Raw genomic sequence first — 26306 nt, forward strand, 5'->3', positions numbered from 1 at the left:
ATTGCTTTGCTAGACAAAGGCCTGGCGCAGTCGCCGGTGCGTGTGTATTTGGCGGCTGTCTCCTCACAGCATGTTCAAATTGATGGCCGTTCAGTCTTTATGCACCCTGACACCAAAAGGTTCCTTAAGGGCATGGCGCGGCTGTACCCCGCGGTGCGGGCACCTGCTCCAGCATGGGACTTGCCTGTGGTACTTAAGGCGCTGATGGGGAAGCCTTTTGAGCCAATGGCTTCTTGTTCTCCTCACCTCCTGGCCTGGAAGACAGCTTTCCTGGTGGCCATTACATCTGCCAGGAGGGTGGGAGAGCTGGCGGCGCTACGGTGCGACGCACCCTACCTGATCTTCTCTGCGGAGGGGGTGATGCTCCGCCCCGATATCACGTTTCTGCCTAAGGTGATTTCGCCTTTTCATCTTAACTCGGAAATTTTCCTACCGGTGTACTTTCCTTCACCGGTTAATGACTCGGAACATTGCTTTCATGCCCTGGATGAGAAGAGGGCACTGTCCTTCTATCTTTATCGTACTAACCCCTCGCGGAAGGACTCCAGGCTGTTTGTCTCCTATGCTGCGTCCTCTCTGGGTCAGCGGATCTCCTCTCAGCGGTTGTGTTATCTTCTGCGCAAGACGCCTCTTCCCGGTCCGCTTCGGGCCCATTTGACGCGAGTGGTGGCAACCTCGGCTGCTTTCATGAGGGGAGTCCCCCTGCAGGACATCTGCAAGGCTGCCACGTGGGCATCGGCGCATACCTTTGTGTCACACTATGCGCTGGACTTGAGGCATAGACAAGCGTCCTCCGTGGGCCGTGCTGTGCTGCAGTCTGTCTCCTCTTGATGGACTGTCGCACCCTCCTCCAGGTAGGCCTTGAGCTTGTTAATCTCCCATCAGTGTGATGCACAGAGACCACGAAGAAGATAAACAGGTTTCCTACCTGTAACTGATGATCTTCGAGTGGTCATCTGTGCAGTCACACTACCCACCCTCCTTCCCCGCTGCTGACAGTCCCTCCTAAGGGGCTGACGCGGCGGTCAGAGGGAACTGGCGGGATGTCCGCTCTCGTCCCAGTGAGCATGCGCGGTGGGGCTTCTGGGCATGCGCACTGGGACATCAGCGTGGAAATCCGCAGCGTTTGAAGTTTACCGATCGAGATCGGCGCTGGTGCCTACTCCCATCAGTGTGACTGCATAGATGACCACTCGAAGATCATCAGTTACAGGTAGGAAACTTGGTTTTTTAAGCAAGATGAGTGTTTGTACTATTGCATGGATAATTTCTTCTTACCTGCCGATGAAAGTTGGGTATATGTTGCACAGCTAGTTGGGAAAAAAAGAATAAAAAAGGAGAATCGAGTCTCTCTAAAAATTCAATGGTTGCTTTAATGTGTGTGTGTATGTGGGGGGGGGGGAATGCTAGAATGGAGCCATAACTTTAGAGTAATGTCCTGAAATAATTGTACATCTTGGCAGGGCTTTTTTTGAACAGGAACACATGGGAACACAGTTCCAGCTGGCATGGCATCAGGGGGTGTGGCCTAATATGAAAATGAGTTCCTGTTGGGCTTTTTGTACAAAGAAGTCCTGCATCGAGGTCATTCTGGAAATGGGTCTATGATTGCTGGCTCTTATTAACTGGGGCACATACATTAAATCATTTCCCATTTCTCTCCGCTATGATGTAGCTAGTGGACATATTTGGAAGCCTTTTGGAACGGCCACTGATAGCAGTAGATGTCTCTGCCAAATACCATCTTCTGATAACAATATTTGAAAGAGACCTGGATGATGCCAAATGGATCTACCTGCAACATATTCAGGAGGAAGCAGAACTAGGTATATATCATCACCTTCAAAGCAGCTTAGCATTTGTTCAACAGAATACTCCAGGAGCACCTTAGAGACCAATGATATTTGTCAGAGTTTTTACTCTTGAAAGCTCATATCCAAAAATCTCGTTGGTCTCTAAGGTGTTATTGGATTCTAGTCTAGATGTTCTACTGAAGACTAACATTGGTATTCTATAAAACTTAAAAAGAAAGGAAATACAAAATGACTGTAGGAAGCATTTATACTCTCTAATTTTTAAAATTAATCTTGTAAATTCCTCCCATTGGTATTTTGGCACTTCCCTGTAGATTAAAAAGTAAGCATGTAAATGCAGTTATAAAATAATCAACATTATTGCAATATCAGGTAATTAATTTGGGTTTCATTCAGCAGTATCCAAAATGTAATTTTGGGAGGGAGCTGTGGAGTACATAGTGCAACCAACCCCTGGACTTTTGCTCTGTCCCTATGGAGGACATATAAGAGTCTGACTATGGAAGGGAGAGGGACTTGAAACTGCAAATAAACTTCCTCTCCAAGTTTGAGACCGATTTCATACTCAGCACTTGCCTCACTTTTGCTGCGTGGTTGTTTGATATGGTTGGTCTTGCTGGATTTCCCATTTGTGAATTTGCTGTGCAGTGCACCTGCTCTTGTGTTGATGGTTTTCACATTAGAATATTGAGCATTCTAACTCCTGGCATTCCAGCGTTGTGGCCATATCCCCAACCCAATGCTTCCTCTCTTCCCTACCCCTTGCTCCCTTTTTTGTTTTAGGCATGCATGGTTGAGTTTCAAAGCAAGTGCAAAAAAAAATTGAGGACACCCCTCTTTAATTCCCCTCCCATCACTTCCTCTCCCCCCACTCCTTTCATTTTATTTAAAGACCTGAGCATGAGCACAAACAAACAAAAATTGAGGACTTTCCTCTCAGTCAAATGCATGAACCCCCTACTAGCATCAGCCAAATAACCACAACTTCCCCAAATGTAGTGGAGTGCAAACAAGGGTAACAGACAGACAGGTAACAGATGCTGTGTGTGAGAGATCTACCCAATAAATGCATGTTGTCACAGGAATCTGAGCCTACACCCACCCTGAATCCGGTCCGGCACCATTACAGGTAACCCCTAAATTCCAGTCACAAAATGGATGAGGCTAACACAATGCATGATAGCAACGATGGCAATAGCATCAGCCAAATAATTGCAACTTTCCCAGTGTAGTGTAGTGCAAACAAGGGGCAGTGGTGCAAAGCACAACAGGCTTGACTAAAATAAAAAGTGCCGTTCCCTATCATAAAAACAAAAGGGGGGACTGCTGCTTGACACGCATTTGGTTGAATATAGAACTGCTAACCCTCCATGTCATGAGCATCGTGGCAAAACAAGTCTTTACAGTCCTAAGTGAAAGTTCTTACACAGTTTAGTGTTTGATTGCAATGGGAACTCCTCCCGTATGATACTTCCAAAGTGATGGGTATGGGGAGGAGGAACGAAAAGACAGAGCTGGGTAAGATTGCATTGACTTGTAATTACACACACATACCCACCCTTTATTGGCATTAACAAAGGATACTTTAAAAAAATGGCCAAAAATTTATGGCTGCTCATTCACCATGATGAGTAGCAAGCAAGCCGGTAATTCAGCGTTGGGTGACGTGAAGAGAGAGGCAGGAGAGTAGGCGTGGGCAGAGGCGGGAATTGAGATGAGTTTCACACATGAAACAATGGACTTGAGCCCAATGCAAAGGGAAACTTCTGGCAAAAAGAGGATCCACAGGACGCGAAGCAAAAATGAGAAAGCTGCAGGTCAATCCGTCAGCCCACGGCAACAGGTGGGAAATAGACAAGAAGGGCTGGAGCAAGCAGAGCACTGCGCGTGGAGCAAATGCTTGCGTGAAATCGGTCTGAGACTTGGTGTCATGTGAAGCAACTGAACTGCTGGGGAGTGGTTGAATGAACTTCTCTTTCTGGTCCATACAATGCTTCCCATTCTTTAAACAATTTCCTTGTGCATAACACAGTAGCATATCAAACAGAAGGCCAGGCTAGAACTCTTTTCCGTCAGGTTTTCTACATGCAATAAGTTGTTTTGGGTTTCATGGAGGAGCATTTAAACACGTGATCCTCCCCACGTGGGATGAATTGGAACAGCAATGAAAGACTACAGTTGCATATTTTGATACACAATGTAATCTTACTGAATCAATTTCTTATTTTATTTGGCAACAAACTGACTTGCAGTTCCCACTTCCGACTGAATTTGTTCTTCAGGTTACCCACCTGTACACAGGAATATGCCAGTGATTGCTGGAGGAATTCGCTGGGCTCAGGAACTGAGAGATCGGATTCAGATTCCATTTAGTAACATCACAAATCTTACACCTCTGTGAGTATCTTTACTGCACATAAGTAATTCTATAAAATGACATCAGTTTTCAACTAGAAACATCAGTTTTCAACTAGACCTTTAATCCTGGTTTAGCCCTGTCCCCAAACTGATATTCTACGCTAGAATAAGAGAATCAGAGAAATGATTCTATGATTTTAGTGTAGAATGTCAGTTTGGGGACAGGGCTAAACCAGGATAAAAGGTCTAGTCTGAAATTGGTGACAGTTTCCTCTTATGAATCAGCTTGTTGCCTTATTTTCAGTGTTAACAAAAATATTGGATCTAAAAATTAAATGAAGTAATTGTCTTCATCTGTATCAGAGGTGGCCAAACTTGCTTAATGTAAGAGCTACACAGAATAAACAGATATTTGAGAGCTGCAAGACCTGAACAAATATTTCACACATGTCTTTATTAAAACTCTTAATACTTTCTTTGCACAGAAAGATAAAATACATATGTATGTACTTTACAACATGACCGAGCTTGAAGGATCTTTTTAAAAAACAAAAGCTGGGAAAAACAGTCCCCATAAAACCAGCATAGGGGATTATTTTTTGGCACCAGTGAGAGAAGGAAACACACATGTACCAAATAAATCATTAACAACCGATTGCATCATTATGCATCTCTCTGCTTTGACACCAAAGTTAGTAAATGCATCTCCTACAAGAGCTATGAAACTAAGGGGGAACCCTGCGCTACCCTCTTTAATTCCATCCCTCCTTCCAGTGGCTTCCTCAGCTCTTACACTCTTTCCACACTTTAGGTCTCTAGGTGCCCTCTGTGGTTGAAGAAAAGAACTTGCAAGCCTGCCTGTTTCCCCCCCTCTTTCCGTGCTTCACACATGGCAGATGTAGTCACCAACCTATGGGTCAGTGCTCAGAGGCTAACTGAGGTCCTGACGCTAAACATGCTTACTTGAGAGGAAGCCTGCATTAAGTTCCTCCTTGACCCCTGGGAGCCACACAATATCATAGAATCATAGAGTTGGAAAGGACCTCCAGGGTCATCTAGTCCAACCCCCTGCACAATGCAGGAAACTCACAAACACCTCCCCACTAAATTCACAGGATCTTCATTACTGTCAGATGGCCATCTAGCCTCTGTTTAAAAATCTCCAAGGAAGGAGAGCCCACCACCTCCCGAGGAAGCCTGTTCCACTGAGGAATCGCTCTAACAGTCAGGAAGTTCTTCCTAATGTTGAGCTGGAAACTCTTTTGATTTAATTTCAACCCGTTGGTTCTGGTCCTACCTTCCGGGGCCACAGAAAACAATTCCACACCATCCTCTAGTGAAGTAAGAAGCAGATATCATTTCCAATTGCCTATCTTCAAAGCCATCTGTCAAATAAATGTGCCATGAAGAGTTAAACATTGCTTACACTGAAAGCTTATGATCTCGGTCTCACACACTCTTAACTCTTTTCGTCCTTCCCGTGTCTTCCTTCTCCCTTCACTTCCCACACTTTAGATTCCATGACAACCCACCTGTTCTTTAGACTTCTGTCGCAAAAGTAACAACTATGTATCTAACGTGGTAGCCTTGAGTGGTTTGTTCTCTACTCAAAGAATGCTTGGGAAAATATGCTCATGTATCTTTTCTATGCTGGGAAAAGGGGGCGATTGCTTAGTAATTTACCCTGTAATACTGGAGGAAGATCTGGGGCACCCCAGATCTGACTCGGACAGGATGTCTGTACCTATTAACCTGGAACTTATAATAAAAGGAACTTTATAAAGAATACAGACTTTTTATTTTGGGGAATCGGGGGAGGGATTTGACACCATCCTTGGTAATCTCCCTTCCAAATACTTATATCTGCTTAGTTTCCAAGATCTGATGAGATCAGACTTTACCATGCTGCCTTCTCTCCCAAAAATGAGCTAAACATACATAATCACAGATGTTGCATTTTAACTGCATGTTTAAGTCCACACTGCATTTTTAAGTGCAGTGTAGTCTGTACATACTGGATGGTGCCATTTCACCATATCAGGTGAAAGAAGACATACCCTCTCTTGGTGAACTTTGTTGTTTTTTAAAAATTTCTCATTTCCTTACTTTTAAAAAGTTCTTGAGATGATCATAGAGTTGGAAGGGACCTCCAGGGTCATCTAGTCCAACCCCCTGCACAATGCAGGAAACTCACAAACACCTCCCCCTAAATTCACAGGATCTTCATTTCTGTCAGATGGCCATCTAGCCTCTGTTTAAAAACCTCCAAGGAAGGAGAGCCCACCACCTCCCGAGAAAGCCTGTTCCACTGAGGAATCGCTCTGTCAGGAAGTTCTTCCAAATGTTGAGCCGGAAACTCTTTTGATTTAATTTCAACCCATTGGTTCTGGTCCTACCTTCTGTGTCAAGTCTGCTTCAACTCTGGTCAAGTCTGTATTCCATCTTTGGTTCAGGGGGAAGCATTCTGGGTAAAAGCCACACTGTATGCCAATGCTGCTAGCTCGAACTTTCCTCTCCCCCCTCCCTTCCTTTGTTAGTAGTTTTGCTTTGAAATGGGAATATGTGAAAGAGATTGTGGTGCCTTCTCAGGCTGGGCACCGGGGGAGGTTTCTCGCCCAAGGCCAACAGGCCTGAGAACGAAATTGTAACATCAATGTGTGAATGTGCCCTGCATAGTGCCCCCTCCCTAAAGAATCCCTTTGAAGTATACCTTATATGATTACACTTTGCTGTATGTTGCTTAGTCTTCCAATCTCTCTGAGTAGTCGAGAACAATGATATCAATAAACTAGAAACTTTTATCAAGAAGGTCTCGTTATTAAATCAGCTGACTTGACATTCTGGGGCCACAGAAAACAATTCCACACCACCCTCTAGATGACAGCCCTTCAAGTACCTGAAGACAGTGATCACCTCTCAGCCGCCTCCTCTCCAGGCATGCCCAGCTCCTTCAACCTTTCTTTATAGGACATGGTCTCCAGACCCCTCATCATCTTCGTTGCCTTCTGGACCCATGCCAGCTTGTCTATATCCTTCTTAAAATGTGGTGCACAAAACTGAACCCAATACTCCAGGCGACGTCTCACCAGAGCAGAACAAAATTATACCATCACTTCACGTGATCTGGAAACTATACTTGTTAATACAGCCCAAAATTGCATTTGCCATTTTAGCCACCACATCACACTGTTGACTCATGTTCACCATATGATCCACTAAGATCCCTAGATCCTTTTTTGCACATACTACTGCTAAGACAAGTCTCCTCCATCCTATAACCATGCTTTGGATTTTTCCTACCTAAATGCAGAAGTTTACATTTATCCCTGTTAAAATTCATTCTATTGGTTTTCCAGCCTGTCAAGGTCATCCTGTATCCTGTCTCTGTCTTCTACTGTATTTGCAACCCCTACCAATTTAGTATCATCTGCAAATTTAATAAGCATTCCCTCTATTTCTTCATCCAAATCATTGATAAAGATGTTGAACAAAACAGGTCCTGGGACAGATCCTTGAGGCACTCCACTTGTCACTTCCCTCCAAGAGGATGAGGAACCATTTACAAGCACTCTTTGGGTGCGATCTGTCAACCAGTTACAGATCCACCCAACGGTTACAGGATCCAAACCACATTTTACCAACTTGTCAACAAGGATAGTATGTGGAACCTCATCAAAAGCCTTACTGAAATCAAGATAAACAATGTCTACAGAATTCCCCTGATCCAGCAATGTAGTCACTTTCTCAAAAAAAGAGATCAGGTTAGTCTGACATGACTTGTTCTTGAGAAACCCATGCTGGCTCTTAGTAATCACATCCATTCTTTCTAAATGTTTCAGGATCGACTAAAACTTTTCCAGGTATAGACGGGTCGGTAGTTACCCAGATTGTCCTTTTCCCCCTTCTTAAAGATGGGGACAGCATTCGCTACCTCCAATCTTCTGGCACCTCTCCTGTTCTCCAAGAATTTTCAAAAATAATAGCCAGAGGCTCAGAAATTACATCTGCAAGCTCTTTTACAACGCTTGGATGCAGTTCATCTGGCCCGAGGACTTAGTTTCATTTAAAGAAACTAGGTGTTTATGTACTACTATGCTGGTCCTAGGTTGGAACTTTATACCCTTCTTATATGTTCTGTTTTTGCCATGTTGAGCACCGTTTCCCTCAAAAGAGAAGGCTGAGGAAAAGTAGGAATTGAGCAGTTCCGCCCTCTCTTCATTACCTGTTACAATTTCACTTTCTTGCCCTTGCAATGGCCTTGCTCTTTTTGTTACTCTGAACATAAGAAAAGAACCCTTTGTTGTTGTTTTTAGCATCTTTGGCCAGCCTAAGCGCATACTGAGCTTTAGCTTCCCTAACTTTTTCTCTACAAACACTGGTGATTTGTTTATATTCATCCTTGGTTATAAAGCCCTCCTTCCAAATTGTAAAGGAGTCTTTTTTATTTCTCAAGTCTTTAGAGAGCTGATTATGGAGCCAACTGGGCTTCTTTAGGCTTTTCCCATTTTTTCTTCTCATAGGATTCGTCTGTGATTGCACTTTCAGTATTTTGCTTTTAAAAAACTTCCACCCCTCCTGAAGTATTTCTGACCATGGGATTTTACCCAGCATAGCTCTAAGTTTATCAAAGTTGGCCTTTCTGAAGTCCAGCCTATAAGTCTGACTACGTATAGCTTTTCCCTTCCCTAAGAATGTAAATTCCAAAATCACATGGTCACTGCTGCCCAGGGTGCCCACTATTTTCTCATCTTCAATCAATTCTTCCTTGTTGGTGAGAATCAAATCCAAGATAGCAGATCTCCTTGTTTCCTTCTTCACTTTCTGATATGTGAAAGCTGTATGTGGTTCCCAATATGCAGTTTGGCCACCCTGATATATATCATCATTCAGAAAGTGCTTGTTTGCCTGGCCTAGTCTCACTTTCTGATACATGTCACTCTAATGGAACTATCCAAAAAGCAAGTAGGCTGCCCGTGTGCAATGGGGGGGAGGGACTGTGGCTCAGTGGTAGAGCATCTGCTTGGGAAGCAGAAGGTCCCAGGTTCAGTCCCTTGGCATCTCCAACTAAAAGGGTCCAGGCAAATAGGTGTGAAAAACCTCCGCTTGAGACCCTGGAGAGCCGCTGCCAGTCTGACAAGACAATACTGACTTCGATGGACCAAAGATCTGATTCAGTATAAGGCAGCTTCATATGTTCATAATGAGTTGCCTACAGAACTTAGAAGCAAGGAATGCAAGGTGTTTTCAAGAGATAACACTATGATATTTTCAGTGTTCATATGACTTTTAGACAGAGAGTCTTGCAGAGGGTTGACTCCTACAAACTGCAAGCAGAAGGCACTCAAGATGGTGATTTTCCCCACCTCACATCCCCCCAACAGGTATCTAAGGTCTCTGAAAAGGTAGTGTTGGGGGTCATACCAGGAGGAGCCTTGTGGACAAAATATAATGAGGCTTGGTGGACTTCAGGGGGGAAATTGGTCAAAATCATCCCTCCTCCCTCTTTAGTAGTGGAGAACTTGTTCTGCTGCACTTGCTCAATCAGTAGAAGAGTATTTCCTCTTCTTCACTGCAGCTCTGTGGTCCTCATAACCAGTGTTCTCTCTAAGCTCCACAGTGCAGTGAGCAGAAATTCTACCTCGTGAGCAAAAAAGCTAGTAGCATTAAATTTGTTGAGTGAGTCAACATTTGACTATCATGTAAATTAGTTTTTTAGATTACTTCCACAACCTTTTAAATATCTTAGAATATTTTTTTAAAATTATATTTAAACTATATTTTCAGAATAAGTTAAACATTATAAGAGAAAACAGAATCAAGTCAAATTTCACCCACCCATTTCCACTATATTGGTAGACCTGTCCTCCAGAGATCAGGTCTACCCACCCCTTTCCACTGTCTTGGACCAGCACCGTGTGCTGACCCTTAGAATACATACCAGCATTTGTTGGGGGGGGGGGGGGGGAGAAGGCGGCTGGATTCTTGCAGTTTACTTTTTTTTAAAAAAGTGAAATATGACCAGCAGCAATACAGGTCAAGTATAATAGAGGAGGAACAATCACTGTCAGTATCTTGCCTAACTGAACAAACAGGAAGTTGCTCAAATGTTATGAACCTGCCCAAACTACTTATTTATTCAGATATTTATGTCCCACTTTTTTCTTCAACGCAGCTTATCACCACACATAAAATCATCAAAACAACTCCCAAACAACACCAAAGCAACTCTCACCAACATTCAACAGAAGTCCAATATGCTAGGCGAGAGCAAAATAACAGTCATGGACTTATGTCTTAACAGCATGGAGGAGCATCCAGTATCTTCAATCATCCACCTGCACCCCCTTAAGACAGCTTACAAATCACACTGAAAAGCATTAATAGGGGTGTGCAATTCCCCCCCCCCCCTTGGCTCTACTGTAGCCAATAGGAACCATTATCGTTCAATGAGCCCCATAGGCTATATTGGAGAATCAATCTCAGGGTATCTGGAGCTCTGGGAGGTGTTTTTTTGAGGCAGAGAAACTAGTTTTGCAGCATAGCAGTGAGGAGGAGCCTGCAAAATCAGGGAAACCCTCACTCAGACCTGGAAACTGGCAAGCCTACTGAACAGTCAGCTAAAATTATGTGCAGTAGCACCCCTTAGCACAGCTTAGAGGGAACTATGTGTGTCATTACATTTTACTCATGTCGGTTTGCCATCCTCCAGGTGGAGCTTGGAGAGCTCCCAGAATTAGATCTCTAGATGGCCAAGATCAGTTCCCCTAAAGAAAACGGGTGCTTTGTGTGCATATGCATGCCCAGTCAAGCACAAAATGGCTGCTATGAGGGCAGGGCCCAATCACAAAATGTTGGAAGGTTCTAAACCTAGCATCTTTCCATGTTTCCAGGTGGGTATTTCTTGCAAGCACTAAGCTGATGCCTTCCTCGGTCTTCAGAATTATGCCTTCTTATCCCAGTGAAGCAGAGGAAAGCCAAGTCTGGCTCTTTGTTTTGGGAAAGAGATACTTTAGGGAAGAAGTTGGGTGCCAGGAAACACAGCAGTGGTCACTATGGTGTCCAGGAGTTCTGTGCTGGAGATTGCTGGTTTCGTGTTTAGTCTCTGGCATGAAGATGTTTTAACCTGTACTGTAACACTTTTTTTACAACAGATGTTGGCTTTATTGCTTTATTTATTTATTATTTATTGCTGATCTTGTCATTGTTGAATTATGCTGCTTTTGTTGGTTCTGACCATTCCTGCAAGTTTTAATTTTTTTAAAAAACTGATGGCTGTTGCAGTTTTAGTGGTGTTTTAGGTTGCTGTTGGTTGTTCGTTCTTAGATATGCTTGGATTTTTTTTAAAAAAAGTTCTCTTGATTTTCTATGTTTTGTTATTTTCTGTTGATGAAAATTGCCTTGCATATTGCTTCTGAAAGAAAGGTGAACTATACATTTTCTAAGTAATATAAAATGATATTTATTCTGGTCTTCTTTGTTGACAGTTACTTGGATTCTACTGAGGGAAAAAGAATGATACAGAAATATGAGGAATTGATACAACTGCTGGAAAAGTATGTCTCTTTTCTCAAGAGTTTTTTTGGAGGACTGGAGCTTGACCACTGCATCTCTGTAGTTTTAACAGAGAATTACTAGGTTAAAATGTTGGACTAGGAATAGGGACAACCAAGTTTAAATCCCCCATTAACCACAAAACCACATGCAAAAAGAAGCCTAACCTACTTCACAGGGTTGTTGTGATGATAAAGGAAAAGAGGGGAGAATGATATATGCAGCCTGAACTCCTTGGAGGAGGAAGGGGTTAAAGTAGTTAGATTATCATGAAATTTGATGCCAGCATAGCGGGGGGAAACCACTAAAGGTTTGCAAAGATGAGAAATGTGGCAATATGACTGTCTCCATAATATTGTTTCTCGGATCACACCAGTAGTTGAAAGAATGAAATAGTTTCAGTCACTGAAACTTCCTTCTCTGTGTGCTTCTTGCCTTGTTATTTCCAACCCCACTCACTTGTGTCCGGTTTCAAGGAGTAGCCGTGTTGGTTTGAACAGTTAGGCTTGGGCCCAGTAGCACCTTAGAGACCAACAAACTTTTAAGAGTCACTGCTCCCTTTGTCAGTTGTATATATTTACCTTTATGCTCCTTTAAAGTACATTGCAGTTGTTCAAATCCGGGCTGCCTTTATCCCATAAGTAATGCATTACTGCTAGTTAGGATTCCCAAATGCTTTGTGCCTGAACAGTTCAGCTTTTGTCTTAGGTATGCAACTTGTTCATAGGAGAAAATGCTATCTAATTTTTAAAGGTAGACCGTTTTATCTATGGTTTGTGTATATGAATATTTAATGTTGCTGTCTGAGATCCAGTATTCATGTTCATGAAGGCCTTCACTGGCAGCAAGTATAAGAAACTGAAAACTCTTTCTCATGTTACCAGTTTTCTTCCATACACCATTCCCATGACAAAATATTACGTTTTTGTAATTTGTGAAACATTTATACCTGTTTCTAGCCACAAGGCATACACAGATATGCTAAACTTTTCTAGATTCTTGACATGTCCATGCTTTGGACGGGTTTGTCCACACAAGTGAAAAGCTTTGTTTTTGTAAGCTTTGCTTGTGTGATTAAACTTTCAGCCTAACAAGCAGCTGACTGACTGAAGCAGTACCCACATGCCTCAGACTTCCAGGCACAGCTGTATCACCAAACTCCAAGTGGGGCCTGGAGATCTCCCAGTATTTTCACAGATAAGGTCTTGTCGCTCTGCCATGACCTTCCCACCACACTTGATACAGTGAGTGAACTCAACACACCAAGCACGTCTTCTGGTCCTTTTCTGGATTCCTTCACTCCACTCAGCCTAGAAGAAGTCAACAAGATCCTTTTTGCTGTGCGCCCTACCACCTGTGGGTTGGTGCATGCCCATCCTGGCTAGTGAAAGTTAGCCAGACAACACTATGTGAACCATTACAGGGGATCATCAATAGATCCCTCTGTGAAGGGATCTTTCTCACGCCCCTTAAAGAGGCTGTGATTCTCCCCCTCTTCAAAAACCATCTGCTGACCCGACTGAATTGACGAACTATCGGCAAAGTATTATTGGAGAAGGGAAGGATCCCGATGGATCTGTTGTCACTTCTGGGGTGGTAGTGGAGGATGAAGTCCCTCCACTTTCTGGGAAGTCCATAGCCTCTTGTGGAAGGGAAAAAGATATTACAGCATAGTCAGAGTAACGGCAGCGCAGCAAGATCTGCAGTTTATCTTTCTGTAGTACATCTAATAGTCTATAAAGTCTGTCATGATGGTTGTGATCTTCTAACAGATATCAAGAGAAGCTCTATAAGAAATGGCTCCAAACCGTGTATGAAAAATCACAATATAATCTCACTCAACCGCTTATCCAGCAAGATCCAGAGAGTAAATTGATTGCAGTCAATTTTGATCTTCAGGTAAAGATTAGATGATGCTATTTTCTTAAAAGGTTTTTCTCTTTCGCATCAGCATGGCCACTAGCAGGAATTTTCTTGCAAATTCAGGAGTAGCTACAGTGACAAGTAGCAATGCTTACCTCAAGAGCACTGTACTTCAGTTATTGGCAAAGTGGAGTTCTTGCAATGCACAGCTGGGATTTGCACTTCTGGGAAATGACTTGTGAGCCCACTGCATATTTGAGATGAAACATTCGAATGCATGCACAAATTAAGCCATACCATGAGCCCTGATGGATTAGACCACTGTTTCTCATTCGCAGGGTTAAGACCCGGTACCGGGCCATGGAAGCCTCGCTACCGGGTCACAAGAAAAGCCAAAGCTAGCCTCGCCCCCAGCAAAGCATAACCTCTGCTCTGCTTCCTTCCTTCCACCGTCTCTCTGTTGTGCAGAGAAAATCTAGCCTTGAAGACTGACACAGGCTGCAAAGCCTGAGCTCCATTTGGCTTCCTTCTTTCCGCCATCTCTGTGTTGTGCAGAGAAAAGCTACCCTTGAAGACTGAAACAGACTGCAAAGCCTGAGCTCTGTATGGCTTCCTTCCCCCATCTCTGTGTTGTGCAGAGAGGAGCTGGGCTGCCTCTCCTTCCTTCTCCCCCTCTCACAGTGTTTGAGAGAAAAGCTGGTGTCCACTGGCATTTTAGATCCATGAAGTGTTCTTCAAGGTATGAACTTTTATGTGCCTTGCAGTATGCTCTTTTGGAGAGATTTCCCTGGGAGGCCTGGGCGCCAAAGAAGGGGTATGCGTTTTTTTCAGCCAGGAGGGGCGGGGAATGGGCATTCCAGTAGCTATTTTTTTTTTACCAAACAACCCCTGGGCAGAATTGTTGCTGGCTGGGGTGATCTGATGGTGAGTAAGGCTTTTTCCCCCTTTGTCCCCCTTCTTTCTTTTTCCCTCTGCAAGGGATGCTCTGTCTGTATTCTTGGTGCTGGGGGTGGGGGGAAGCAACAGTGGGAGGGCTTCTAGTGCCCTGGCCCCACTGGTGGACATTCTGGTGCTTTTTGGGCATTGTATGAGAGAATTTTGGACTGGATGGTCCACTGGTCTGATCCAACATGGCTTCTCTTATGTTCTTTCTTTCCATGTCTTTCCTTTCCTTTACTTCCATTTCATTCTTTCCTTCCATTTTTACTGGATGAAACTTTTCTGTTCATCATACTGTTGTTGCAGACATAGGAGCTCTGTCAATGAAAAATTGGCACCCCCTAGTTGTAGCCAGCTGGCCTTTCTATGAAATTTCTGTGCGAGTGAGAGTTAGAGGTGTGGGGCAGGAAGAGGCAATTCTCTGCTACCTTTCACAGAAATTTCCCAGTATTTCAGTCAAGGAAATGTATAAAAAATAGCTTCAAAAGATTTTCTTGAAACCAAGCAAGCTTGGTTGTAATTTGAGGAAGGGTTCCAGTAATAGCAGCTGAAGGAAGGACCTACTAAATGCGTTAGCATATTTTGAGGTAGAGCAGCTGCCAGGGCTTAGTGTGGGTGGTACACAGCACTGGCATTCCTGATGGCAATGTCAACAGTACTTCCAACTGCATACACTGGCCAGTGCTGTTGAGGAAGGGGTGTGTAGGTGGTGCAGGCAATTGAACATGGGCATTAGGAGTGCTTGCAAGCTGGAGAAGAACATACAAACAGATAGGTGAATGGTGGAGGAAAGAGAGGGAGGAAAGAGAGGACCCTGGGAATGTATGAAAAAGTTGCAGAACACCCACTTTCCACTCCCATTTTGGCTCAGCATGCGTTTCAGAGAGATTTTTCTGAAAACGAAGTTACTTCAGAAGAAGAGGCAGGTTTGGGGGAGTGCCCTGGAAGTGACATCACAGGAAAAGGTAGAGTTTTGGTTTTGGTGGAGTTTTGGTTCAGTGTGCCCTGGAAGTGACATCACTTGGTCCTTGACCTGGAAGTGACACCACAGGAAATGACATAATTCCTGTCTCCCGGCTCCATCCCCAAATTTTAGTGGGCCACGAAAGAGAAGTGTAAAAATAACCGGGCCACGGGAAAGAAAAGTTTGGGAAACCCTGGATTAGACTATAGGTCTAAGTATTCTGTTTCCAGCTGTGGCTCTCTCCTAGTGCTCACAGTTAGGTATTCAGAGGCAGACTGCTTCTGAGCTAGTAGGTTCTATTTACTTTATTAATTAATCACTACTAATGGGTGTATCATGCATACATTTGTCTATAAGAACAACCCTCTCTAACAAATCCTGAAGGACCTCATCAAGCCCAGGTTTAAACCAAAACTCTTGAATGATATGGAAATAACTGAGGCTGATTTTCAGAGGTACACCACATTTGTTGGCTGATAGACTCCTCCAGGATAACTTCTTTAAAAAAAAACTTCAGTGCTAAACTGGAGCACTTTCTGTCTACTTTTTTTTTTTCAAACTTCAGAAATACTCAATAAGAAAACACTGTTCTGTAAAGGAAAAGGCTCCAAGAAGGGAAATTGCTGATAAATTTGAGTTTGTTGTTTTCCAGCTGGTGTCTGTTCTAAGGGAAGTGAGATACCTTGGGGTAGATCAGATTGGAAGAATTCCAAAGATAGCAGCAGATATCTATTCTTCCAAGGAGTCCTTCCGGCAGCTGGTAGCCAACCTGGAGCTGATGGTGACTTGGTACAACAAGATTCTGCTTACAGTTCTGGAAGTGGAGTACCCACTTATACAGAGTCAGCTGGAGAATATTGATGTTCAGTTGATAGAAGCAGAAGAGACACTGAACTGGAAAACAGAAGGTGAGTTTTGCCTCAGGAAAAGGCACCAGGAGATGTGGCAAGAGTGACAGGTACAGATAAAACCAACAAAGAATATCAGTTCCATGTCCTGAAATAGACATAGTAGAGTCTTATTCCATGGGCATAGTAGATTCTTATTCCATATGTTCTTCAGAAAGTTCAGTAGTCCTAGGAATCCTCAAGTATTTCATATAGAATGACTCCTTCCTTTGGTTGTAGATGAAGGCTTTCAAAATGGGAAATACTGCTCTTCGACATTTAGCACTTTCACTTGCATTAATTCTGTCTTGTAAAAGACAAAAGAGGGGGACTTAACCCAAATTAAATTGAATTAAGAACCAAAAGGTTAAGGAACTCAGAATATAAGAGCCAAATAGTTCTGTGTCTAAAATTGAAGCTCAAGTATTATCAAATATACAAAAATCTGTATGTATTGATTAAAAAGTCAATAAAAATAGGATTACGTAATAGCCTCAGTTCAGAATAAAATCATACATCAATCCCAAAGATAGACCATTACTGACACTGACCAAATGTGTTTTGGCCAATTGACCTTTCTTAGTGGTCAAACAATGTTGTTACGGAATGGCTCCAGACATTACAATAATAACTTAGACCAAAGTCAAATTGTATTATAGCCAATATCTGACTGATTCCTCACCAGCAGTTGCTCTGCCCCCAGACTTCTGCTTGAGCCAGCTCAAGCTTCTGATTCCACACCAGTTGCTGCGTGGGCACCTTTTGATCCATGACTGCCTCCCATTCCCCTCGCAGTGACCACATCTCCAAAAATCCAGTTCTGGTCACTGCGAGGGGAATGGGAGGTAGCTGTGGGTGAAGAGGCAAGTGTGTTCAAGAATCAGTTTATTAGGATACCAATATGACAGGTTAGACAGGCGTTGCTAACTGACTTTGGTGGGCAAGGCCCCCCTACCTTAAGGATGACCATTATACCATTCAAATATTAGGTGCCCAAAAGCATTCCCTCCCCCCAGTGTTCAGTCCCCTTTAAATGCAGGTGCAAGCAGTTCTCTGTGAATCAGACTCCTCCACCTTGACGTGTCTGGCACAGGATGATAATGGATACATAATGGTTACAGATATAATGCAAAAGATAGTGTGCATAGCAGAAGCTTGGAGGTTACTACTATGATATAGTGGGTTCTTTGTACTGAAGAACGAAGTGGTCGTGATAAACAGCTCTTTATTAGATACAGCATGGTAAGTGGCTGCTCTACAAAGATTGCATGACTGGGCCAATGGGGCCAACACTGGGTTCCCGCACCAGCACGTTATTGGTTCATTTAAACGAGCCGGGGGTCTTGGATTGGTGCAAGGCAGCAGGGATTTGGATCCTGCTGCCCATTGTTCCCAAGTCCCCAAGCTCAGTTCGTATGGCTCCAATGAGCCAGGCAGGAACTCCTAAAACAGTCTTTACTTGAGTCCAGTACACAACAACTACAGGGCAAAGTAGAGGTTCAAAGTGAAAAGGTTACAAAATACATTGTAGCAAGAACCAATTTTGACGCAACTGGTGGGGAATCGATTGCTTGAGCTGGCTCAAGCAGCAGCTTGGGGGCGGAGCCTTAATCAGGCACACTTCCTTTGAATAATAGTTCAGTTGTGTACCTTTCTCTCCTGGTCCCCCCCTCCAAAAAGGGGGTACTATTACATTACTGTTGCCTCCAATCTGCATCTTAAAAGGTAATACAGATATTGACTATAAAACAATTTCACCATGGTCTAAGTTTAAGAGATGATTGTATTATTGTAATGTTTGGACTCGGAGCTATTCCGTAGCAATATTGTTTAAATACTGAAGAAAGTCAATTGGCCAAAATGCATTTGGTCAGTGTTGTCAAGAGTCATCCTCTCTGTATTCTTCTTGCCATGTTTTGGACTGTAACCATTTTCCCTGGGTACATTCCTGCTTAGCTCATCTCTCTGCATGCTTACCTTGGGAACTTATTATTCAAGCTGTTTCCACTGGCCTCAAGGTCAGGCACTAGTGAAGTATAGATTAGACACCTGGACTCTAAGACTTGGGGTCCCGCCAAAAACCCTATTACCGCTTTGCTTTGCCGCGCTTGCACTTGAAGTGTAACGGTTGGGGTGAGGGGTTAAAAGGAGAGTCATTGGGCTACGATGTTAGTCTTAGCAATATGTCAGGATCTTGAGTCAAGGAATAACACAGTCCAATATTTCAGCAGTTTTTATTCCATAAGCATCATAAGGCAGTACACCATCTTGGCTAAAACTGACATTCTTGCCTCGGCGACACCGTGCACCGGCTGCTGTAGGCATTTCTGGGGAAACTCTGTGGTTTTCCTGGATGCTCTAGCAATTTGGGGAAACCATAGAGTTTTCCCAGAAACGGCTAAAGCGACCAGTGCGTGGTGTCGCTGGCGTGATGACATCACTTCCGAGTGACATCAGTGCACCAGCAATGTCGGGGGAGGTTCCCCCAACCGGCCCAATGTGGGCCAGTGGGTTTGGACTCTCCAGGGTGGGAGAATCCCAACTCAGCCCAGGGGCTTGGCAGTCGTAGGTGAAGACCACAATAGAAAAGGCATGTGTATGAGCAGTTGCTGGTTTTGCACACTCGCAGCGTAGTACCTGTAGAACGCCCTGCTCAGATGAGCAAAACTGTCATGGTGGATCATAGCAGGGGGGACGGTCCCACAGACCGTCTGAGGGACTGAGGCCATGAAAGGCTTTTAATGTGATAGCCAGTATCTTAAATAGAGCCTAATAACTTTTGGGTAGCCGATGGACTGACTGCAGGATGGGAGTAATACAGGAAATACAAAAACACTGAGTACAAAGACCATCAAAGAATACAAAGAATACTGTCTGAATTTTTAGATGATAGAAGAATTTATATACATATTGTGTTTATAACATTATGTATACACAATGTGTATATAAATTCTTATATCATCTCAAAATTCAAACAGGATCTCTTTCCAGTAATGATATAATACACGTAAAAGGTCAATACAAAAAATCATATCTGTTGTGAAGGAGAAAATATGCAAGAAACCACCCTAAACATTGATCTTTGTACTGGACATGTACATAAACTCTGATAATACAAGGGTGTATAACAAGCAAAGACAATGTCAAGCAATTGGATCTCAAAGTAATCAGTCCTTGATTTGAAACAAAGTATGATTTATTTGATAGTCCAGAGTTGAGCTGAAGATTGGAACTGATACATAGTAACAGTGAAAGGCATACTTAAAGGTGGCACATCAAAGCGTTTTCTAAACAAAGCTACATTCTCTAAACAATGCTACATTCATGTGTGAAGATTCACACGGCAATCCCTTATCTCTTTGTGGTTTCCTTCCTTGGGGTCAGTCCTGGGAACCTTCCTTGGAGACGCTTTATCTTCAAGGAGCAAATTCCTGTATTTGTTAGTAAAAGCGAGAGGAGCAAACTACCCCCTAAACATTCCCTGCTTTGATGTGCCCATCTTGGCTTTGGTTAGTAACATTCATGAAGCTTTATAGATACATTCAATTGCAATATTTCATTAGCATCAGATTATTGAAAGAAAGAAAGATTCACATTGCTTGACAGACAAGTTGTCAGTGCTGAATCAGTGTACACTCTGTAGAGAAACAAAAGAAGAACCCTGCAGGAATGATGTCTTCAAAACTGTGGTCTTCAAGTGATAATGAAATCTGACTTAAAAATTCATAAGATGTAGACAAATGTAATGAAGCTTCCAAACATTGAGCACAGACTGGCAGGACACACCGTTCCTGATTACAGGGAGTTTCATAACATCAAACTTTATCAACTTGCTTCCAAATTAGAATTTTCAAATGTAACCAAAAAAGAAGAAAAAAATTCAAAATACAATTTTTGTCTTATCACTGGATTTCCCCCTATCTATACTTGGATGGGAGCAATAGGCATGTTTCATCTGACTCTTGATAATAGCCATGCTGTGGCATTTTGCATCAGCTGGGGTCTCCAAAGTTTGTAGCGTTACACTACAGTAGCCTAGTCTTGATGTTACCATGGTGTGGATCCTGATGGCCATATAGTTTGCAATTAAAAATGTATTAGGAAAAGTAACATTTATTGGTAACCCTACAAGGAATGTTTAAAAAAAAGGGGGGGGGAAACAAAGGGTAGGAAGTTCATCCTTTTGGTTGTAAGATCCAATCCAATGCATGGTTATAGGATGGGGGAAACTTGTCTTAGCAGTAGTATGTGCGAAAAGGATCTAGGGGTCATAGTGGATCATATGCTGAACATAAGTCAACAGTGTGATGCGGTGGCTAAAAAAGCAAATGCTATTTTGGGCTGTATCAACAGAAGTATAGTGTCCACATCACGTGATGTGATGGTATCACTTTACTCTGCTCTGGTAAGACCTCACTTGGAGTATTGTGTTCAGTTTTGGGCACCACATTTTAAGAAGGATATAGACGAGCTGGAACGGGTCCAGAGGAGGGCGACGAAGCTGGTGAGGGATCTGGAGACAAAGTCCTATGAAGAAAGGTTGAAGGAGCTGGGGATGTTTAGCTTGGAGAGGAGGCGGCTGAGAGGTGATATGATCACCATCTTCAAGTACTTGAAGGGCTGTCATCTAGAGGATGGTGTGGAATTGTTTTCTGTGGCCCCGGAAGGTAGGACCAGAACCAATGGGTTGAAATTAAATCAAAAGAGTTTCCGGCTCAACGTTTGGAAGAACTTCCTGACAGAGCGATTCCTCAGTGGAACAGGCTTTCTTGGGAGGTGGTGGGCTCTCCTTCCTTGGAGGTTTTTAAACAGGCTAGATGGCCATCTGACAGAAATGAAGATCCTGTGAATTTAGGGGGAAGTGTTTGTGAGTTTCCTGCATTGTGCAGGGGGTTGGACTAGATGACCCTGGAGGTTCCTTCCAACTCTATGATTCTATGATCATCTCAAGAACTTTTTAAAAGTAAGGAAATGAGAAATTTTTAAAAAACAACAAAGTTCACCAACAGAGGGTATGTCTTCTTTCACCTGATATGGTGAAATGGCACCATCCAGTATGTACCCATGATGACTACACTGCACTTAAAAATGCTGTGTGGACTTAAACATGCAGTTAAAATGCAACATCTGTGATTATGTATGTTTAGCTCATTTTTGGGAGAGAAGGCAGCATGGTAATGTCTGATCTCATCAGATCTTGGAAACTAAGCAGATATAAGTATTTGGAAGGGAGATTACCAAGGATGGTGTCAAATCCCTCCCCCGATTCCCCAAAATAAAAAGTCTGTATTCTTTATAAAGTTCCTTTTATTATAAGTTCCAGGTTAATAGGTACAGACATCCTGTCCGAGTCAGATCTGGGGTGCCCCAGATCTTCCTCCAGTATTATAGGGCAAATTACTAAGCAATTGCCCCCCTTTTCCCAGCAAAGAAAAGATACATGAGCATATTTTCCGAAGCATCCTTTGAGTAGAGAACAAACCACTCAAGGCTACCACGTTAGATACATAGTTGTTACTTTTGGGACAGAAGTCTAAAGAACAGGTGGGTTGCCATGGAATCTAAAGGGTGGGAAGTGAAGGGAGAAGGAAGACACAGGAAGGACAAAAAGAGATAAGAGAGTATGTGTCATACTCTGGAAAGCTTTACTGTTATGATATAATGCTTTACTATTATGGTATGATGCTATGCTCAAACTGCTGTGAGCTGCTTGACCTAACTGACTGCATTTTTTAACATTTGCTACTAACCCCAAATGGAAACATTGCATATCAAAGTAGAAGTAAAACTGTTACTAACCCTGCTGTGAGTTCCTGTCCTTGATACTAACGAAAGTGTGGTTTTACTAGACTTCTGCTGTCCTTAATGTTTTAAATGTTTTAATTATTTTAACTGTTTATATGCTTCAACCCTATTTATGTGGGGTTCTATGTTGTGAGCCGCTCTGAGCCACTTGCTGGGAAGGGCGGGATATAAATCATTAAATAAATAAATAAGTAAATAAAAGCAACAATCCTTTGAAGATAAAATGCCTCAGGGGCAGCTAGAAGCTATTTCTGTGAGAAAGGAACCACAGCGAGATAAGAAGGACCTAACTTGTGAAATGTATCACCATACTGTGGGAATGTAGTTTTGTTTAGAAAAGCCTTTGATGTATTCCTGGTTAAAATGTCTATGCTCCAGAGGGAGGACATCAGTTCCAATGTATCCATGCTCAGAACCTTTGGACTATCAAAGTAAAGTCTTAACATTGTAACCAATGGAAGCCTGCTTACTTTGAAGTTCTATCGTCTGACAGTATGAGACCAACATCGCAAGTTTTCAGTGTAAGCAATGTTTAACTCTTCATGGCACATTTGTTTGACAGATGGCTTTGCAGAGATAGGCAATTGAAAATGATCTCTGCTTCTCACTTCCCTTGAAAGCCTCTTGCTAGGATTGCCATAAGTCACTTGCAACTTGATGGCAGATATGTAAATATGCAGCTCATGTTTATGGTTGTGAGTGTTGGAAACATGCAGTTTCCCTACAATTGAGGCATTCACAGGACAAATAATGCATTTTGTTTATCTTATGGAAGTGGGGGTGGGGATGTTAATCTCTCTTCTGACTCATTCTCAATTGTTATTGAAAGGCCTTTGGGATCACATTTCACCAATGGTTCACAATGTTTTGGATCTTGAGCAAAGAATCCAGAAAACCAAAGACAACATAGAGGAAATTCAGAATATCATGAAATCTTGGGTCGTTCCAATTTTTGAAAGAAGAGATGGGAAAAGAGAATCTCTACTGTATCTTGATGATCAACATGAACGATTGGACAAGCACTACCAAATCATCAGAGACTCAGGGCATAAGATTCATTTGTTGATCAAGGTAATACATGTGTATGCATTGATATAAGTGAGTCATAGTGAGAGGGTTGCTGGGAGATGCCACTTGTAATATTTCTTTCCCCTTCATAGTAAAACTGATCCAAAATGGTTAATATTAAACAGATTAAATAGCACATATTTTATGTATCCTCCCATTTTGTCATACAACTGGGAGGGTACTGGCTGAATATTAGGAAAAACTTTTTTACAGTAAGAATTGTTCAACCACGGAATCAGTTACTGAAAGAGGTGGTGAGCTCCCCCTCACTGGCAGTCTTTAAACAGTGGCTGGATGAATACTTGTCAGGGATGCTCTAGACTCATCCTGCATTGAGAAAGGGGTTGGACTAGATGGCCTGTATGGCCCCTTCCAGTTCTGTGATTCAATGACTTATGTCTGTGTTCATTAGCATAACTGTAATACTGGGCTAGAAGTGTAGAAGCTGCTTTCAACAGACATGGCTATCTTTGTTTTGCTTCCTCTGTGTGTATATGCATATACATATGTATATGTAGTGAAAAATCACTTTTATAAATAAATACTTCTGTCACTACACAGAAAAGGATACTAAGGATGCTTGGATGCATGTTTTTCTTTCCATGTTTACTTAAAAGCTTGGAGAAAATGTGTCATTTTCTAAGATCAGCTAAAGAATAAGAAGTCTGTTGTGTTCAGGCTACAGTCACAATGCATCATGGGGTGAGAGACAAAAGCGGCTGGTATTGTGTCTGAGCATCACATGGCTTATCTGCAGCAGACTGTGTGATTTTGGATGCTGCAGTGCTGTGCTAGTCTGCAGGGATCTGAATAGGTATAGACCAGGGGTGGCCAAACTTGTTTCATGTAAGAGCCAAATAGATTAAATGTCAGATGCTCAAGAGCTGCAAGGTAACTTCAGAGGAAGAGGCAGGTTTGGGGAGTGACTTGAAAGTGACACCACAGGAAGGGGTGGGATTATGGCATGAGATGTGACATCATTGAAAGGGGCGGAGCTTAGGAAGTGACATCACCTGGCCTTTGACCTGGAGTGAAATCTCAAGACATGACATCACTTTACACATCCTTGCTAGGTACCACCTAGAAGCAGAAACAGAAAAGCTACAACATTTTATCAAACTTTGAGGTCTTGCCAATTGATGAAAGGTGGGCCATTTTTTAAACCCTTTACAGCACTGAGCAGGGGGTTGGACTAGATGGCCTGCATGAACCCCTCCAACTCTGTGATTCTATTATTCTGCTTCTCAGCACTGCTACTTTGAGATTTACTGATTGTGGCTGTAAAAGTTTCCTTTAGCCACCATGGCTTTTGATTTCATGGGATCCATGAATCTTTTCCAATCCCCATTTTCAGCCATTTACACTTTTGCATTTCTTAAAATCTTAGCAATACTTCTTATAATGAGATAATATTGTGGTTTACAATCTGCTTATAGCAGAGCACTTTCATATACCTCCACTTAACTCTTATCTTGTGGTTAACTCTTATCTTGGAGAACCGGGTTTGATTCCCCACTCCTCCAGTTGCACCTGCTGAGATAGCCTTGGATCAGCCATAGCTTTCATAGAAGCTGTCCTTGAAAGGGCAGCTGATGTAAAAGCACTCTCAGCCCCACCTACCTCACAGGGTGTTTGTTGTGTGTGTGTGTGTGGGGGGGAGGAAGGTTAGAGGAGATTGTGACCACTCAGAGACTCTGAGATTCAAAGTATAGGGCGGGATATAAATCCAAAATTTTCTTCTTCTTCTCCCTTGCTGTTCTGTGACAGTCTTCTTGCACTTAAAAGTGTTTGGATCTGTCAGACATACCAACAGCCCCATATCCTCCTCTTTGAAAAATATGTTCCATAGCTGCAAGAAACTTAAACAAAATCTTTTCAGGTATTAAAGTCTGCTAATTCAAATATATTTAATGGTAGAATGGCTGTTAGCTAAAGTACATTAATAACCATGGAGCACTCCATTGCTTCAAGGCTATATTAATAACAGAATATGGAACCATAACGAAATTGTTAACAGCTTCTATGCACACAAGGAAGTTTCAGGGTTTTTTTTTTAATTTTACATCCTAGTTCTCTATCCTTACATAACTACAAGGCCTGGCTTGCAAGTGGACTTTATCAGAAGCCCAAAAGAACAAGGCACTCAATTGATTCTAACACATTGAATAACCAGTTAAATATCATCAGCCTGGTGTTTAGCTGATAATTATCAATGCAATTTTATTTAACAGTGGTTAAGTATTCCAGCATTCAATGGAAGTTCTAATGAGGGAAGAAACCTGGAAAGTGACTGTTTAAAATTATGAAATGGGGCTCTATGTCAGAAGAGTATGGTGGTATCTTTTTAAAGAGAGAATTTTATTCCAGCACAAACTTTTGTGGCTTCCAGAGCACTGAAAGAAGTGGGCTAAATCACAAAAGTTTAAGACTAGACTAAAATCCTGGCACTTTAGAAAAATAAGAAGCTTGTATTCCAGCTTTCATGGACATCAGAGCATCGTCTGTAAAAGCTTAAACCAGGATACTGAATCTGCATCCCGAGATCACTCTGCTGGCTCAGAGCATCCTTAAAGAAGTTCTGAAACAAACTGCTGGCAAATATCCACCTTTGCTTCCTTGAGGAAAAAGAGATGGAAGTGGGAGTGGGGAGAGAAGCAGATCTTGCACCTGCACTGGCCACAACACTTGCTTTGTCCTGGTTTGCTTGAGAAGAGGCCAGGCAAGGTGCGAGGGAGGGAAGACGGTTAACAGGAAGGACAGCCAGACCACTCCTAGCCTACATTTACACATGACTGACTTAATTACACTAAGCAGAATTACAGCTTTTGAAACCCACCATTTCCAGGTGATGCTACTGCTTCTAGCTAGCCCCATGGGCAGACCCGAAGATGCGCCAGCCTTTGACCCACAGGAGGTGGTGGTGGCTGCAAGCATAGATGGCTTCAAGAGGGGACTGGATAAACATGGAGCAGAGGTCCATCAATGGCTATTATCACAGCGTATTGTTGGAACTCTCTGTCTGGGGCAGTGGTGCTCTGTATTCTTGGTGCTTGGGGG

At 42.7% G+C, this 26306-nt stretch overlaps 1 protein-coding gene across 1 annotated transcript in view; it reads left to right on the forward strand.

Moving 5' to 3' along the window:
* The window catches only part of DNAH9 (dynein axonemal heavy chain 9), a 636923-nt gene that overhangs the window by 54620 nt on the left and 555997 nt on the right, over nt 1-26306 (forward strand). The window contains exons 10-15 of the mRNA XM_060238867.1: nt 1676-1826; nt 4097-4211; nt 11657-11725; nt 13496-13622; nt 16142-16397; nt 23011-23252. Of these exons, the coding sequence (XP_060094850.1) occupies nt 1676-1826; nt 4097-4211; nt 11657-11725; nt 13496-13622; nt 16142-16397; nt 23011-23252 (960 nt within the window). The remainder of the gene's footprint in view (nt 1-1675; nt 1827-4096; nt 4212-11656; nt 11726-13495; nt 13623-16141; nt 16398-23010; nt 23253-26306) is intronic.

Source organism: Heteronotia binoei, chromosome 5 (assembly GCF_032191835.1).
Source record: "Heteronotia binoei isolate CCM8104 ecotype False Entrance Well chromosome 5, APGP_CSIRO_Hbin_v1, whole genome shotgun sequence".
Lineage (NCBI taxonomy): Eukaryota > Metazoa > Chordata > Lepidosauria > Squamata > Gekkonidae > Heteronotia > Heteronotia binoei.